This window comes from Hevea brasiliensis, chromosome 16 (genome assembly GCF_030052815.1).
Source record: "Hevea brasiliensis isolate MT/VB/25A 57/8 chromosome 16, ASM3005281v1, whole genome shotgun sequence".
In the NCBI taxonomy this organism is placed as follows: domain Eukaryota; kingdom Viridiplantae; phylum Streptophyta; class Magnoliopsida; order Malpighiales; family Euphorbiaceae; genus Hevea; species Hevea brasiliensis.
Window position 1 is genome coordinate 61,973,222 of NC_079508.1, and position 17,103 is coordinate 61,990,324.

At 32.2% G+C, this 17,103-nt stretch overlaps 3 protein-coding genes across 3 annotated transcripts; all 3 read left to right on the top strand.

Moving 5' to 3' along the window:
- The first annotated feature begins 2,155 nt into the window (after positions 1-2,155).
- LOC110658992 (ATP-dependent Clp protease proteolytic subunit 3, chloroplastic) lies at positions 2,156-9,399 on the top strand. The gene is made up of 5 exons (XM_021816806.2): positions 2,156-2,606; positions 4,463-4,577; positions 7,173-7,348; positions 8,769-8,864; positions 8,955-9,399. The coding sequence occupies exons 1-5, from the start codon at positions 2,289-2,291 to the stop codon at positions 9,246-9,248; spliced, it is 999 nt and encodes a 332-aa protein (XP_021672498.2). The 5' UTR covers positions 2,156-2,288; the 3' UTR covers positions 9,249-9,399.
- Positions 9,400-12,020: 2,621 nt separating this feature from the next.
- LOC131174685 (uncharacterized) lies at positions 12,021-12,368 on the top strand. Its single transcript, XM_058138458.1, has one exon. The coding sequence runs from the start codon at positions 12,021-12,023 to the stop codon at positions 12,366-12,368; it is 348 nt and encodes a 115-aa protein (XP_057994441.1).
- Positions 12,369-13,384: 1,016 nt separating this feature from the next.
- LOC110658967 (uncharacterized) lies at positions 13,385-13,822 on the top strand. The gene has a single exon (XM_021816768.2). It carries the CDS (start codon positions 13,385-13,387, stop codon positions 13,820-13,822), a length of 438 nt encoding a protein of 145 aa, XP_021672460.1.
- Positions 13,823-17,103: the final 3,281 nt, after the last annotated feature.

Below are 17,103 nucleotides of genomic sequence, written 5' to 3' on the forward strand. Positions count from 1 at the left end.
AACGCGGCGTTCAACTTTTTACAATTTTGGGTCTATTTTTAAGGTATTTATTTATTTTTTTATTTCTAGATGCACATTGATTTTAGCCTTAGAAAAATTATAAAAGCTTTCCATTAAAAAACAAAGCATAAAATATCTTACAAGTTTAATATTTTTACGATCTGTCTAATGATAGTAAATATTCACTTATTAACTTTATTTAACGTAGGTTCGTTTAATATATCCTACTAGGATGAAAAAATATATTTTTAATAATAAATACATCTTTTCCCATCTTAGTGAAATGTATTTATTATTAAAATTGTAATTTGTAATATTAATGGATTAAATATATTTAAATCATTGAATAAATTAATATTATTTTTTTAAAAATTAAACTTAATAATCAAAAGAAAAAAGTTTAAATGAGCTCGTGTACTTTAGTCGATGAGAGAGTTTAAATATGACTAAAGTTATTGGATGTGTAGTGTAAGGATGAAATTGATAACCCATCTTTTTAAGGACTATCTGCGTGCCATGATAGTGTGAGAAGCAATTTGGATTGTGCTTTCATGTACTAAGTTTTGATAACTATCTTTAGTTGATTTATTTAAATATACATCGGAATTAGAGAGTCATAGTCATAAATTAAGTAATTTTGATAGCCTTTTGAGTTATTTATTTAACGTTATAGTGGCTATGGTGATGGCAAAATGATTATATTTTTAATAGGGATATGTTATTGTTGCAATTAAAGTTGGCTATGCTAAATTTTCAATGGAGTAGTAATGTCATGGTATGAAAAAGGAAATCTACGATGTTATTCTATTGCCAAGATTGTTGTTGAAATTTATTAGTTTTTGTCGAATATGGGTTGGGTGAAGCTCAATACTAATGGTGCTAGTAAGGGTAACCTAGGTAGAGGGGGATGAGGGAGTGTGATTAGAGTCTATCTTGGAAAGTGGGTTGTTGAGTATGTAGTTCACTTGAGAATATACACCTAAATGCAAGTCGAGTTTCAGGCTCTCATTCTTAGGCTGAAGTTAGCGTGAAAAATAGGCTGTATAAATATTTGTGTAGAGATGGATTCTAAAATTGTTTTAGGGTTGATTCTTAGTGGATTAGTTACTAATTTATGATTTAAATATATGTTATCTTAATGTTGAAATCTCCTCAATGCGATTACATCGTGTTTGTGGAGAAGGCAATCAGGTAGCTGATTTTCTAGCCAATTTGGCTGTTTTGGCAAATGTTGGGAGCATGTTCCACCTATTGAGGTTATTGAGTTGCTAAGGACTGGTGAGTAAGGGGCCATTGGCCTATGGTGATATCTCTTAAGATGATGAGGCTGTGTCTCATGAGAGTTTTGGTCCCTCATTTGCAGAAAATAAAAAAAAAAAAAAAACCTTAAAATCCAGTTTTAATCAATTAAAGACAGAATTTTATATTTAAGTTCAAAGTAGTTTTTTTTTTTAATTTAAATAATAATATTTTTGAAATTTATTAATAAAATATTAATATTATATTTTAAATATTAAAAATATTCATTATTTTTAATTAAAATTAAAAAATAATAAAAACCTCCATATCAAGCCTTTCTTCCTGCAAATTTCCTTCCAAAAACTCTACCTCATTACCATTGTGGATCCCAACCTCAATTTCTTCCCAATCCCCTCTTTATGTCATGGCCCCTCTTCTCTCTTCCGACTTCCAGCCTTCGCTGTCAGCAGTCGTGCACTTGCTCTCTTAGAGAAATGAATTCTCTAAGTTAATAAAAATTAATTTCTCAAATTGATGTAGAAATTCTAAAGAAAATAGGAAAATAAAATCTTAATTAGAGGATGAATTAACTTTTAAAAAAATAAAAAATATATTTTTTAAAATTTTTAATATTTATTAATTAATTAATAATAAAATTTTATAATGATCAACAAACAATTAAAAAAATTATAATTAATAAAATGCCAATAGGATAATTTGGCCACCTATTTTAGATTATTCACCTCCATATATATATTGTCTTAAAAAAATATAATTAATAACAATAATAATAAATTTAATTATTAACTCAAAAAAACTCAAAACTGTGGAAATTTCCCGTGCAGCACTATTCGGAAAAAAAAAATAAAGGCATGAAACGGCATCGTTTAAACTCATTAAGTACCGCACTCTCCCAATCAGCTTCTCCTAATTGCGGCCTGCATTAAAATGAATTCGGTCACTGGCCATTTGCCGAGGAAAGAGATAATAAGAGAAAGGAAATTTTCTACAAGGACCCTCATCAATCAAACCAATTACGGACACTGTAAATGGAGAGAGGTTTAACATGTGTAGCAGCATCTCAATCAACAAGCCCCCTCTGCTTCTCGAGTCACACTTTCATCCACAAGCAGCTTCTGTTACCTGTCATTACCACTGATGGGAAAGCTACCATTACCAGTACAAGAAGGAAGCCCTTAGCTGTTAGGGCCTGGAATGTTGGTACAAGAAGACAGACCTTATCAGGTAATTGGGATGTTGCAAATTTCTATTCTTTTGCTACTTCCGCTTCATCGCTCCCAAGATTCGAGGAGCTAGATATGACCAACATGCTCCTCCGTCAACGAATCATCTTCTTGGGTTCTCAGGTATTGCTCTTGTTCTTTTTTTTCCACTTGTTTTTAAATTATATTGAACTGTTTTTCTATGTCAATTCAGTTTTTTGGGACTCATTTATGATTTTGGAGGTTGGTTTCACTCCTTTTTCTTTGCTTTTTAATCTGTAGATATTATTTGTTTTTATTGGTTTATTAAATATTGATTATTGGCTTTTGAGGTGGGCTTTACCCTTTTATATGCTATGTATAAATGAACGTATGCTTGGGATTTTTGAGCTATTCAGCATACTTGTTTTGTTAGAGATACAGGCAGCTAGTTTCCAGATTTTGGTTTAGTTTTGTAATATAGTCTTTCATTGAGAATAAACATGAAACTATGGTTTTTGGAGCAAATTGTTGGATCTGTAAAATATTTAGTTAATTCATTATTGTGTATTGATGCTGTTTGTTGATTTTTTCTACGGGTATTCTTCAAGTTAATAGAGAAAACACTGGGTGAGTTGCTTTAACCCTTTGGATACTTAAGTCAGTAATTGGAAGTGAGATAGGGAGTAATTGACTAGAGAAAATAGCATACCTCTATTTAGAAAGTCTAATTAGAGTGGGATTAGGAATCCAGATAAATAGGATGCCGATCCCCGTGAATAATGGTTGTTTGTATTTTGGAGTGCTATTGCATCATTAGTCCCCTTCGAGTACAAATCTTAGGTTTGATATCAAATGGTTTATTAGATGATAGAACTCTAGCAATATGATAGAGACTTTTGAGATTTTTGGACGAACCATTGCCTTAAACATTTTTGTTGGTCTACTATCGCCTTAAAAAGTGGTTTGTTGATGCCTCTTTGGGCGGACTTGTGACTTGTCGACGCCTATGCCTATTTGAGTGGATGTGTGCCATAATAGGCTTGTTGACGCCTTTTAGGTCAGACTTATACCTTAGGTTCTTTACAAGCGAATAGACGCCTTGAGTTCTTTGCTCTTTGGTAGGCATCATATCCTTTGGAGATTTTCACAAATACTTTAAAGGAATTCTTGAACAACAGTGATAAAATTTTTTTGCTGGGTTGTCGCAAACAATCCACTCACTTAATTTCTTCCTTTGTTCCGTGTTTAGAATATAAATAATATGAGAAAGAGTCACAACTTATTTTTTTTGTGTCGTTCACAACTTTTTTTTTTGTCGTTCTCACAAATGGCATGCTTTTCGTGGATTGTTTATGCGGGTATGAACTTGCAAAACAAAAGAAAAAACACTAGATGGGTTACCTTAAGCAACCTCTCCTATACTTAAGTGGGTGATTGGAACTGAGATTGAAAATAATTGACTAGAGAGAATTGCGTACTTGACTATGGAGGCTTGAGCCCCTTATATAGGCATCAAGTAGACTCTTATTTGGATGATGAGTATGATTATAGTGATTATAGTAGGTTTCTATCTTAGAGGAAGTCCAATTATAGTGGGATTAAGAATCTAGATAAATAGAGATGCTGATTCTCAGTGAATAATATTTATATTTTGGACTGCTATTGTATCATTTATTTGCACCGCACATTTTTTGTTACTGATAGTGGAAGAGATATATTCTAAGGGGCTCCCTTTATTTTATAGGTGGTTTTGAGCCTTAAATACAGAGTTTGGGTTGTGGGTTTTCCTTATTGTTGACTGCTGCTATAATAGTTTTTATTTTAAAAAACTGAGATTTTAGATGGACCTTTCTTTGTGACTGTCCTTTATCAGATCTTCTAAATGCTACTACATGTGTAAATGATAGCCTAAAAGCTTAAATTTATAGGTGAAATTTGAATTCTTCTGGTGTATATGGATGCTTTAATAATAATAAAAAAAAAAGGTTGTTTGAATTACTTGCGTTGATGTTGGGCAGGTAGATGATGTGGCAGCAGATTTTATCATAAGCCAGCTCTTATTCCTTGATGCTGAAGACCCAACAAAAGACATCAAGTTGTTTATTAATTCACCTGGTGGTTCTGTCACTGCAGGTATGCTCTTAAGTTTATGTGGCATGGTTGATTTTGTGGTTCTCTCATTTTTGTGGTTCCCCTTTATATATCAGCTTAGATGGTGGTGCATATATCAGGGCTTTGATGTTTAAATTGGAGCTGTCTGTGAAGGAGAAAGGACTCGAAACTTTCTAGACATTGAAATAAAGATTAGTAAACATGTATATTTTCTAATAGATAAGAAGACTTAAAATAATCAGACTGAGAGTATGCAAATTGTGCAGTTAGATATTAGTCATCCATCATAATATCCTTTTTATTGATTCTAGAATCAACTAAATTAGTCTTAGGCTTCAATTATGAATGCAATTAGGAAAATGCAAGTGGCGCCTGAAAGGAAAATTTGATAAAGGAAGATTTAGATGGTTTGGACACACATTGTAGATCAATAAATGTGCCACTACAGATGGTTGTGCACACTGAATTTTAGGAGAGAAGAAAGTGACAGCAGTCCTAAGATGCTGTGGGGAAGAATAGGGAAAGCGGATTTAGTGGCCTATGAAGATGTAGCCCTAAACCATGTAGAATGGAGGAAAATGATCGATATATTTATATACACCTCAGAAAATGATAATTTTTACTGACAATGTTTTTACCATCTCATCAATAGTCATGAAATTTAAGGATAGTCCAAGTATTTTGTTGTTAGGCTTTGCAGGATCTCCAGATGGAAGAATCTCAGGACTAACTGCCAGTTTGTGTCTCTGATTTGGTTTGACTTGGTTAATTTTGTAGCTGGGCTCTTTTCTCATAGGTTTTTCCAATCTTCCTATTAATATGAGAGCAAGTGAATGTCCATAGGGAATGGAACTTGTTGATTTTTTAGAAAGAAAGAAGAAAAGGGAGAGAAAGGGGGAGAGAGAATTGAAATGAACCTTTAAGGATTGCATTTGCATTTACTTGTACTTGGCATAATGCATAAGAGTCTATATTTATAATGGAAGATACAAGATATATGGCATCCCTTAAATCACTTCTTAATATAAGCACTAATTAAGCTAATCAATTACATAATTTTCTCATAAGCATATCCCATAAATTAAAGTAAAATCTCATCAATTCCACACTCTCCCTTGATGAGATTTTTCCTGAAGTTACGGATGCATCATCAAGAATGAGAATTTGGGAGAACAATAGCTTTAGGATTCAAACCCCAGGCTAAAATAAAGAAGACTGAGAATATTGGAGAAAAATAGCCAAGACTCAAACCCTAGGCTTTGATGAAGGAGAAGAAAAGAGTAGGAATTCAAGACTCTCAAATCATGAAGAGAAGAAGAGAAAGATGAATAGCTTAGGGACTAAAACCCATTGCTCTGTGAAGAAGGGGGACAATAAGAAAGCAGAAACCCTAGAATTCTGCGGCCTCTAATACCATGTTGATTTTTTAGAAAGAAAGAAGAAAAGGAAGAGAAAGAGAGAGAGAGAATTGAAATAAACCTTAAAGGATTACATTTTCATTTACTTGTACTTGGCATAATATATAAGAGTCCATATTTATAATGGAAGATACAAGATATATGGCATTTCTTAAATCACTCCTTAATATAAGCACTAATTAAGCTAATCAATTACATGATTTTTTTCATAAGCATATCCCATAAATTAAAGTAAAATCTCATCAATTCCAACGGAACTTTTTCACATGTAGCAGCAGCTTCAAGATGTAAATAGTGACTATAGCCTGTATAATCATTTCTTCTTTTTGTTAATAATTAATATCAGGGGAAATTTTCTCTTCTACTTGTTTTCTTCTTTGGTAATTATTTTGACCCCTCATTTTTCCGTGTGTATGCATCCTTGCTCATGCATTTTTTACTCTCATTTTAGCAGCCAAACTGAAAATCAGGCAGATCTTTCCCAGAGTAAAATTTTTTGTGTGTGTGACTATGGTGAACATATTGAGATTGTTTCTTGTCTTCTTCTAAATTTTATTTCCTCGTGCTATGCATTATGGATGGTAATAAAACAAAATAATTTTCCAATCCCCTTATCTCTAGCTGATTTATTGACAGATCAAAAGGGCACAATTACTTTTAGGAAGTTGTACAGAATCAATGCCTATAAATTTTTGTGCAATCTTTTTGGTAAGGAGGTTTAACCAATGCATTTGAATCATTAGGATTTGAAGTCAACTTCCTTCTTCAAATAACTGTCAGCCACTACATCAGCATTGGAAAGTATCTGGTTAGTGGAAGAAAAATAATGTAGGGATGAGTTGTTCATCTTGGAGATAGGGCTTCTTCCATAGACTATGAATTGCACTCTGTGTTGCACTTGAAAGTTTCAAATGCCAAGCAACAAATCAAGTAATCAACCATTCACATTTGTTAGTAGAGAAGAATTGTGTTGGATAGTCAGCCTAGCCAGTGAAAAGCCATTTCTTAAACCTTCATGAACATGAACACCTTAACTCCACAATCTAACACGACAACTTTTTGTAAAGGCCCTAAATAGAGTTATATGGCAACCAAGATTAATATGTTCTAATCTGAGATTAGGATGTGAGCTATATTTGGGTCTCGAGTACCCTGATTACGTTCTAACTCTTTTTTTCTTCATTTGTTCTGCATGAAGGAATGGGAATATATGATGCAATGAAATTGTGCAAGGCTGATGTTTCAACTATTTGCCTGGGGCTTGCTGCATCTATGGGAGCATTTCTTCTTGCTTCTGGTTCCAAAGGCAAAAGGTTCTGCATGCCCAATGGGAGAGTGATGATCCATCAGCCACTTGGAACTGCTGGAGGCAAAGTAAGTATTTAATTGCTGCTTGTGTTTTTATTCTTTTGTCTAGGAGTCCTTATACTAAGAGATGCAAATGTTTACAATCCATAGACTTGATATTTCAATTTCTTCAATTTGAAATTCAAAGCAGTGATAATGTTACAAATCCTTTCCCTTCCAAGCGAAGAGCTCTTATGATATTCAACCTAAAACTTGACTCTCAGTCTCAGAAAGTGAATTATATGAGGATGAGGCTATTTCCAACTACTTTTACGTACATGAATGCTATACCAAAATGATGCCTTTCTATTTGGTATCTTAAGCTCCCATGAGAAGAATTTGAAACAGGAATGTTGCCATTTGATGCAATTATTTTTAGAAAGCTCAGTTGTATGGTATCAAAAAATTTTTTCTTCCATTGTCTTATGATGTTTTTCAAGTATTGGTTCAAAGGGTTGGAGTTTATACGTTGTCACTCTTGAGTTCTTTTTCATGATTCATATGAGTTGATAGAGGTGGAATGGGTGGTGGATAACTTTCTTTGATGTTTGGCTCTCACAGGTCTTCATTTGTGCTGTTTCTGTTGTTTTCTTGGGCAAATAACTAATCTCAGTTAAAGATTTGCTCTTTGATGTGGTGGATTTGGGATTTGAATAAGAGCATTGTAGGTTTCCAGAATTGAATCCCTTTGCTATGTTTTGTTGTGCTTGTAAATTGAAAGGGTAATTGCCATGCCAACCCACTAGCACTTTGGTTAGGTTAGGTGGCAATATAGTTGGTCTTTGGTCATATTGTGTTTCCAAAATTGTTTCTTGACCTTGGTTTAAGTAAATAATTTTGTGACATTAGGAACCAATCTCTTTGTATTAAACACAATGTTTTTTTAAGAAAATGTGAACATTAGAAAAATGTTGAACTTTTTGCATTCTTTCCGATCAGGTTGGCCTATTTAGATTTTCAAGCTATAGAACTATCTTTTATGTATGAATGCCTAATTAAGCCCAACTCACGCATACTTTTTTTATAGGCTACTGCTTTGATTTGATAATGGGGCAAAAAGAAAAGGAGAGAGAGAGAAAAGATGAAGAAACTTCCCTGAACTTTAGACCTTTGGAATCATTAGATTTTCAATAGCTAAAGATGAAAACTCATAATTATTTTTGGGGGTTGAATAACCTTGATTTTTGGGGGTTGAATAACCTTGATTTTTGTATCTTTTAATTAACAAGTGTTGATTTACATTGTGTCATCCTGGTACAATTTGATCCTTTAAAAGATTCTGAACTTATCCTTGCTTTTTTGCATAAGCTTTATTTCAGTAGTATTCAGAGGTTTCAGCACGATATGGGTTTATATGTTGGTGTTGGAAGAATGCTAAATGGTATTAAGGTGGTTTCTCAAAACTTCTTGACATGTCTTCTTGAGCAATTGTATTATTTGGTCTCAGGCAACAGAGATGAGCATACGGATAAGAGAAATGAATTATCACAAGATTAAGCTTAACAAGATACTGTCGAGAGCTACTGGGAAGCCTGTAGAGCAGGTTAAGCATGAAATGACATTGCCTTCTCTTTCATCCTCCAATTGTATCTCTGGTTTGTTTTAAACTAAACCTTTCATTTGTTATCCACAGATTGAAGTTGACACTGATCGTGATAATTTCATGGATGCTTGGGAAGCTAAAGAATATGGGCTGGTAGATGCAGTCATCGATGATGGAAAACCAGGACTGGTTGCGCCTCTTGCAGATGCTTCACCTCCACCAAAGACACGGGTGTGGGATCTTTGGAAAGTTGAAGGGAGCAAGAAAGCTAGGAAAAATCTGCCCTCAGAGCAGAAAATTTTGGACAATGGATATGTGGGGGTTCAAGGAGGTGATGAGGATAGAGGAACGGACCAGGAAAGGGAAGAACCTACTTCTACGTAATATTTGACTTTTCTTTTACCTCTCAAAGCAGTCTTGCCTTGCAAGATTTGGAATTAGTGAAGTTTCTGAGTATAAATTTTGAGAGAAATGTAGGGAACATGATCTTTATAAATTTAACACATTTATAAGAACGTTCAAATTTCCTTCAAAATACTTGTGTTTTTGTGGAGAATTTTCTAAAGCTCAGATAACATTTTATCCGATTCCTTTTTTTTTTTGGTATATTTGAAATTATCTGAATCTTAATTTTAATTTTTCTTTAAAAAAAAAACGCTTTGGCATAAATTTTTGTTAAATATGTGAATTAGAAAATGTTGCTGCCTTCTTCTACACCCGATCTTCGCTATCTCCGACTGTGGAGTCACTCGCTTGTCTACTTCCAATCGGAAAGCATCCTTTTGTCTCCAATTTCACCACCGGAGTCTCACCTTAGTTCCGAGTGCAGAATTGCCAAGATTGCCTGTAATTCGGTGCTCGGCAATAAATTCCAACGGCGGCAAAACCTTCAAAACATGCAAGAACTGCAAAACCCAATTCGACCCTTCTCTCAATCACCCTCGCGCTTGTCGCTTCCATGCTGCCCATTTTGGAGGTGACCCACATCCGCTCTCAAGACTTCAGTAGTTTCTAATTGACTAGGGTGATGTCAGATGATCTATTAATTAACGCTTTCCTCGCTCTGTAAGCGGATATTAATTAGAATCTTGCGTTGGAAGGGGATTGGATTGAATGCATGCAAATTGCAATGTACCGGAATTGATATAGTAATCCCATCTGCATTGGCACTAGGACTGAATTAGGTGGAGTTGAGTTCAGTTTTTCAAGATTTGCATGTGGGCATTGGATTGTTGACACGGGATGAATTTGTTTCTGCGATTGTTTCCAGTATAAAGAATATCTTGAAGATGTATTTTTTTTGTTTTTTTTCCTGTAATTTTGCTTTTCCTACAGACCATGTTTACTAATGTTTGTACCTTGCTCCGAATTTACCTTTTTTAGGGGAAACAAAGAGGAAGTTTGAGAGTGTGTACACTGGTGGCATAATGGATACTCCTGACTCGTTTTTCAGTATTGGCATTGCTGTGGATCTGAAGATCCTTTTGACCCTGGGTGTGCTGCTGCTCCTTACTCCTCTTATGATGACTGATATAGTTGACAATCTTTCTACAAACAAAACAAAGTTCTGTTCTTTGGTATGAAACTCTCCATTGTTGCTTACATGTGCTTTCCATTTGTAAATGCTCAACGGCATATACTTTTTTGCCTGCCCTCGTACCATTAAATGTAACAAAATAAAGTTAAAAACCTAGATGCTCAAATTGGCCATATATGTTCTTTCTAACATGAATGATTGCTCTATATTGTGAACTTACCAATTTGGAAGTAAAACTAATCAGATTCAACAACTGCATAAGCTATAAACTGATGAGTTTTAGGCTGAAGAATTTTGTATGGCTGAGACTGAAAGGCTTAGCTCTGGATGCTACTTGGAGACGTGTTATGTTTTGTTATGAATTTTTATAATTGCTAGAACACATGACAAAACTAAAGTAGCGCATTGAGTTTTTGAAAACATGTCCTCTTTCACTGGTCTACTACATGCGAGTTCTTCATGTAAGTGGTCAACTTTTTGTTCTTTTACTAAGAAATCATATACCATGCATTTTTATCAGTTATTTTCCCTTGTTTACGAAGCATCTGTAACTAGCAATGCCCCTTGAAATGGTGTGCTTCTTGAAGTTAAACATTTTCTTACTTGAAATTCTCATGTGACGTGGCCACATAACACTGAAGCCTTCTACTGCCGGTCTGCAATTGGCAATCCTTTTTCTTGTCCTGTCCATTGTGCCTCTATGAAAAGAACTCTTTGAGATTGAAACTTATGCAGTTCTGAAGTCTGAATTACTTATCGGATTTAAAGGATTTTATGTGAAAATAAAATTAAAGCACATAGAACAACAATCCGCTTTTGGCACACAGACATTGTCTTCAATAAAAAATCTCGGCAAAAGAGAGCATTTTAGAGGAAGAATGTGCGAAAAAGGGGTTTCCCATTATTTTATATATATATATATACACATATATGATTATTAGAGTTTGGTAAAATTAAAATTACAGTTATCTGTAAACCATTTTCCGGGCATTCCTATCAATTTCCGCAAAAAATAGAGGCAATTTTAGTCTAAATATTTAAAAAATCTTGACCGTTTGATGAGAAAGAGATGCACTTTTCGATGCTTAGTGGGAAGCCAGACAAGTGACGTGGAAAATGTGCATCAAGCAGTTGAATGAATCTTTTATTTATTTATTTATTTTAACTATAAACAATATAATTAATTAGCTAAAGCTTAATTGTATTTAATTCCTGTTTATATGATAATTAGTAGATGTCAATATGATTGGCATATGAATTAATCAGATGATGGCATATAAATATTGGCATGCAACTAATCACTCTCTCCCCATAAACAGAAAAGATATATATTCCTCTCTAATTAAACACTTTATTTTCTTTTTTTTTAATAAAAAAAAACACTTTTCTTTAAAAAAAAAAAGCAATTCCACATCACCAAAAATAAATTTGAAAATCATACGTTGCGTTGCACCATGCCATTGCCACGTACTATTCTCAACACGGTTACACCACGCATTCGCAGGTGATCAACCCTTCATCGCTAAGATTTGCCACCTTCTCTCTTATAAATTAATGTCCTTCGAATTCTATTCCACATCTAATCATCTCCATATCTCAGCTGATTTCCATCATCAAAAATGGAAGCAACCAAGTTGTTCTCATCTCCCATGCTTTCTCGGAGACCCTTTTTACCGCTCCAGCAAACAAAGAACACAAAGGAAGAGAGCCACAGTCCACGCCGGAAAATTCACGGTGAGCTGGCCGTTGTCATCAAGGCAAAAAGAGAAGGATTAAATGGAGGAGATTATTGGGGTCACACTGTGGATGAGAACATGATCGTTTTAAGAATGCGTATCAAGGATATGAAATTATTAGAGGGGAGACATCATGATGATCATCAGGATCCTTGTTCGGATTGGGAGAAGAAATATTACGTGCATTATAATGCAGATGTTTGTGAGGCAATGGGGTTGTTGCAGAATTAGTTAATGAATGTTAGACCTAGTTTGGGCTTAGGAACCGTAGCACTTGTCACTTTCTCTGTGCTATTATCTGCTGGAGTGGTTTTGTTTCATGCTCTAGAGATATCTAAGGGAATCAAATCCGGGTTTCATTTCATCTAAGTTAAAGCAAATAATAAATGTCTTTCTTTCACAAATATTCTAAATGAGATAATAAAATAAACTAAGGCCAGACCCAATCCAAACACCTAACTTATAAACTAGAATAATTCGTCTTGTCTTTTACTACTATTATTATTTTTTTTTTTCGTTTATTACCGACTTTATACTTGTCTAAGAAAATGCCAAGTGTGTGTTTTGCTTGGTGAGAAGCGATAGAATAATATAAGACATTGTAAAATACTAATAGATATAATAATTGTCATTATTTTCTGTGTTTGGTGTAATAAATAATTAATTAATCAATATTAAACAATTTAAAAAAAAATTAAAATCCATTTGAGTTATAAATAGCATGATCAACTGAAAGATAATTTATATAAATTAGCATATCTTAATAAAATTGTCATAATTTTATTAAAAAATATTTTTTCATTGAATCATCTGTGTGTATTTACCTTAAAAAAACAAAAGTGATGAGTCAGGAGGCTTAGTTATATGCTATAATATTTTGATCATATATTTTATTAATAAAATTAAAAACTTGTGCTGCAATTGTGTAAAGGTATTTAATGCGATTATGGGTGTATCATCTTTAGAAGTTACACTTCCATTTCTTCCCGATGAAGTATCTAGAGAAACTACTTTGTTTCTTCTTCATTTTTCTTCTCCAAAAGAAGAAACCACTTTGCTTATCCGCAGAAATTTCGTCTCTATGCAATGAGCCACACGGCACTTCTGCTTGCTGCCAAGTGCTGCACTTCAATGCGCGTAAATAACAGTAATGCCACAAACTCGGTTTTGCGCAGGCTATAAATACCCCCGTTCATTCTTCTCTTTCAATTCGTACAATCTTTCCATTCTTGAGCACCTTTTCACTAATGGAATCAACAAAGCTTTTCTCCTCCCCACAGCAAACTCCACGGCAACAGTTTTCCACCAGGAAACCGTGCTGTCGGCGACTAAGCATAGCCATGGCCTTTAATAAACGAGACCATAACGATCATGGTAGCCTTGTGGATGATAACATGATTGTACTGAGAGTACGTATGAGGGAGATGAAGATGATGGAGGAATTTGATTATCCACCTTCCCATTGGATGGAGTGGGAGAAGCAATATTATGCGCACCATAACTACAATACTGATATTTGTGAAGCTGTAGGTCTGCTACAAAATTTCTTGATGAATATCAGGCCAAGTCTGGCTTTAGGGATTCTAGCACTTCTTTCCACTTGTGTGCTCATCTCTACTGGGGTGGTTTTCTCCCATGCCATAGAGATCACTAAGAGAATTTTGTCTGGGTTTCATCTTGGCTAATATCCATGTACCTATGAAAAAACTCCATTTAAGTTCAATGGTTTCTTGTTATGATATTATTAATTAAATTTTAACATATGGTAAGGTGTATTATTAGATCCTCATTTATGTTTGGAAAGTTATGATTTTTAAGGAACATTTATGAGCAATGATGGTCTCACAATTCCTTTACTTAAAAGAAGTGCGAGACGTATTTAGGAGGAAGAAGGAAGACGAATAAGTGATGTGCAAAAAGATAGGGATGCTTTGCTTTTCATTCATTACAAAATTAAGCAAATGATAATTACTTTCATGTCCTTTTAAGGCAAAGCTTCTCTGCTTTTCTATAAAGTCGCTAATGTTTTGGGCGAAACCATAAAGTATTTTTTTTTCTTTTGTAAATTTTTTCAATTATGATGTAACTAGAAATTATATTTAATCATATTAAAAAATTAACTTACAACCACTTATTGTAATAAAAGTTATTAATGTTCAAATCTTCTTCTATTAAACAATAAAAAATAATATTTAAAAATTTTTTTTATAAAAAATAAAAATAAATTTATTATATTTACTTTTTTTTTTTTAATTTTCCTCATTGCCTTTTTTTTCTTTTTATATAGTCGAAATTGATTTTTTTTTATTTGACATTCAAGTTGAAATTAAACATAAAATTTTGTTATTTTAATTATATATATAAAACTGCACTTGGCTGCGTTATGTATAATAAATGCCTTGCCAGTAGTTAAAGCGACTCACATACTTCGTGAAGGTAACTCTGTGGCAGATTCCTCGGCAAAGTAAGGCTTGAATCGCATATTTGATTTCATTGCGTTATTTTAAATTTTTTTTTAGCTTGTATGTCGATTTTGGGGATCTATTTTGCTTTCGGTCTAATGATTTTTGTTTTGAATCAGTTTTATTTGGGCTTTTTTTTTTTTGACCAAATTATTTGGGCTTTGTTGCATCTTATTACTCTGCTTTTGTTTGAACTTGTGTCCTCGACTTATTTTGTATCCAGTCTGTTCTGTTTTGTATGCCGTTGATGTACCTCAACAGGGTTATTTATTTATTTATTTAGGATTTATTTGGTATTATTATTAAAATTATTGTTAAAAAAAATATTTTTTTAAATATAACAGTTAGAGAATATTAAAAAATAATTTAAATTTTAATTTAATAAATTTTATTTATAAAAACACTAAAATAATAAAATAATTTTTTTAAACTTATTTTTTTTAATAACATTTAAAATGCTGTTTTCATTCAAAAAAATAATTTTAATCTTTTAAACATAATGCCACTAGAGTTGAATGATGACTCATACTAAGGATTTTCTGAAAATATATTAATAAAAATTCTTATATTTATAAAAAAAAAAGTCTTTATCTTTTACTTATAAGACTACCATTAATTAAAACAAAAATTATTAGAGCATAGTGTTCTTTTTTTCAATGGTTTTATGGTCTTAAATAAATAAGAATTTTGGCAATGACGAATCGTGTCATTAATTAAATCAATTCTAAACAGTTGTTTACATGTGTTTACCGTAAAAAATTAATAAAAGCAAAAAATCAATTTAATTAACCAATTTGAACTTTTGCTTTGATCAGATTCGTTGTTCAGGTAAGTAAGTCATTTGTCCTTTCATTAGCTAATATTAATTCAAAGGTATAAATTTTTTTTGGTATAAAACACACATAAAAGAGATGATATATTTATTAAAAATTTTACTAAAAACATAATAAATAATATTTTTAACTTATCATTTGATACTATAATTTTATTACCCACATTTGATATTTAGATTGTTCTTAATGCATAAGAAAATAACTGAGAGTTTATTTATTTATTTAAAAAAAAAAAACATTTTATAAGACTCACTATTATTGATAATATATAATTAATTAATCATTTCACATCAATTATTTTATATGAAATCACAAATGATATTATTCCTTTGAAAATTGCCTTTTGCCGTGCTATTTTCTTGAAGCTAGTTTTTTTTTATTATTATTATAAAATTTGCAATTTTTTTCTTTAAAAAAGTGTAATTTTTCACTCAAATTGACTAGTTCAAAGTAAAAGCTAAATTCAGATTTTCGAACTTTCAAATTTTCTATCCTCCAAATATAATCTAAAAATATATTTTAAAAAATAAAAGAAAATTTGAAAAATTAAACCTAACAGAGGCCAGAGCTTAAATTCTAGGACGCCCAATTAAAAAAAATATGATTCCTACCTCCAAAAGCAGATTGCCCTCATCAATCATCGTCCTAACAGCTAATTAGGTTGGGCCTCAATGGTTTTATTTTAGGGGTTGCATAGTTTTTACATCCAAATCGGAATTGAAAAATTATACGGAATCAATATAAAAATTGTACCAAGTCCAACTTATTTTATTATTATGGTTTAATTTTAATTTTTTACTAAAAATTAAATTGAAATCATATTAAACTCATATTAAATCAGAATTAAATTAAAAATCAACTATATATATATTAATATATTATATACTTTAAATATTATTATATTTATGTGCAATTAAAATTGTAATATATATGTATGTGTGTAGGGGCTACATACAATTTAATATTATATTTTATTTATTTATTTATTTTAATAATTTTAATTGTAAATGTATTATTATTATATTATATATGTTTAATTTTTAATTATATATGTATTTTATAACTCAAATATAATTTTTTTCATAAAAATAATTATAAAAATTATTTTAAAATTAAAGATTCAAACTGAAATTAAAAAATCAGGAGTTGAATCGAATGGAAATTGAAATAATAAAAAATTAAACTGAAATTATATTAAAATTTTGATTAAATTTCGATTTCAGATCATTGTCCTAAGCGAAACCATACCGTACACCCCTGCTTGCAGGGACAAACTACAGATACAAAGTATTGCTTATGAGGCGTGGGCCCCTGGACCTGAAGCCTGATGCCACGAATTGTGATAAAAAAAAACCTACCTCTGAAGTTTGAAACATGAAACAATTGGTAACTGAGTATTATGGGGCTGCAGAACTTGAACATGCTCTTACTAATGGGGTTGATACTGTTTGGGTCTACAATCTTGAGTATCAAAATGGGCCCAGAACTCACCTTGGCCTTAAGATCCAATTACAACCCTAAACATCAATTAATCATTATTAATAATGATAGGCAAGTGAAAGCTTGAAGGAGAGCTGATCAATTATGATGCTATTTATTTATTTATTCATGAAGTTACTATTTTTTTAATATATTTTTATATTTGAATAATTTGAATTATTAAAAAAAAAT

What these genes read in the sequence shown, in the direction of transcription:
- LOC131174685 (XM_058138458.1), top strand. Translation starts at nt 12,021, where the DNA reads ATGGAAGCAACCAAGTTGTTCTCATCTCCCATGCTTTCTCGGAGACCC.
- LOC110658967 (XM_021816768.2), top strand. Translation starts at nt 13,385, where the DNA reads ATGGAATCAACAAAGCTTTTCTCCTCCCCACAGCAAACTCCACGGCAA.
- LOC110658992 (XM_021816806.2), top strand. Translation starts at nt 2,289, where the DNA reads ATGGAGAGAGGTTTAACATGTGTAGCAGCATCTCAATCAACAAGCCCC. An exon ending in TCATCTTCTTGGGTTCTCAG is followed by an intron (nt 2,607 to 4,462) that starts GTATTGCTCTTG and finishes GATGTTGGGCAG; the next exon opens with GTAGATGATGTGGCAGCAGA. An exon ending in TTGGAACTGCTGGAGGCAAA is followed by an intron (nt 7,349 to 8,768) that starts GTAAGTATTTAA and finishes ATTTGGTCTCAG; the next exon opens with GCAACAGAGATGAGCATACG.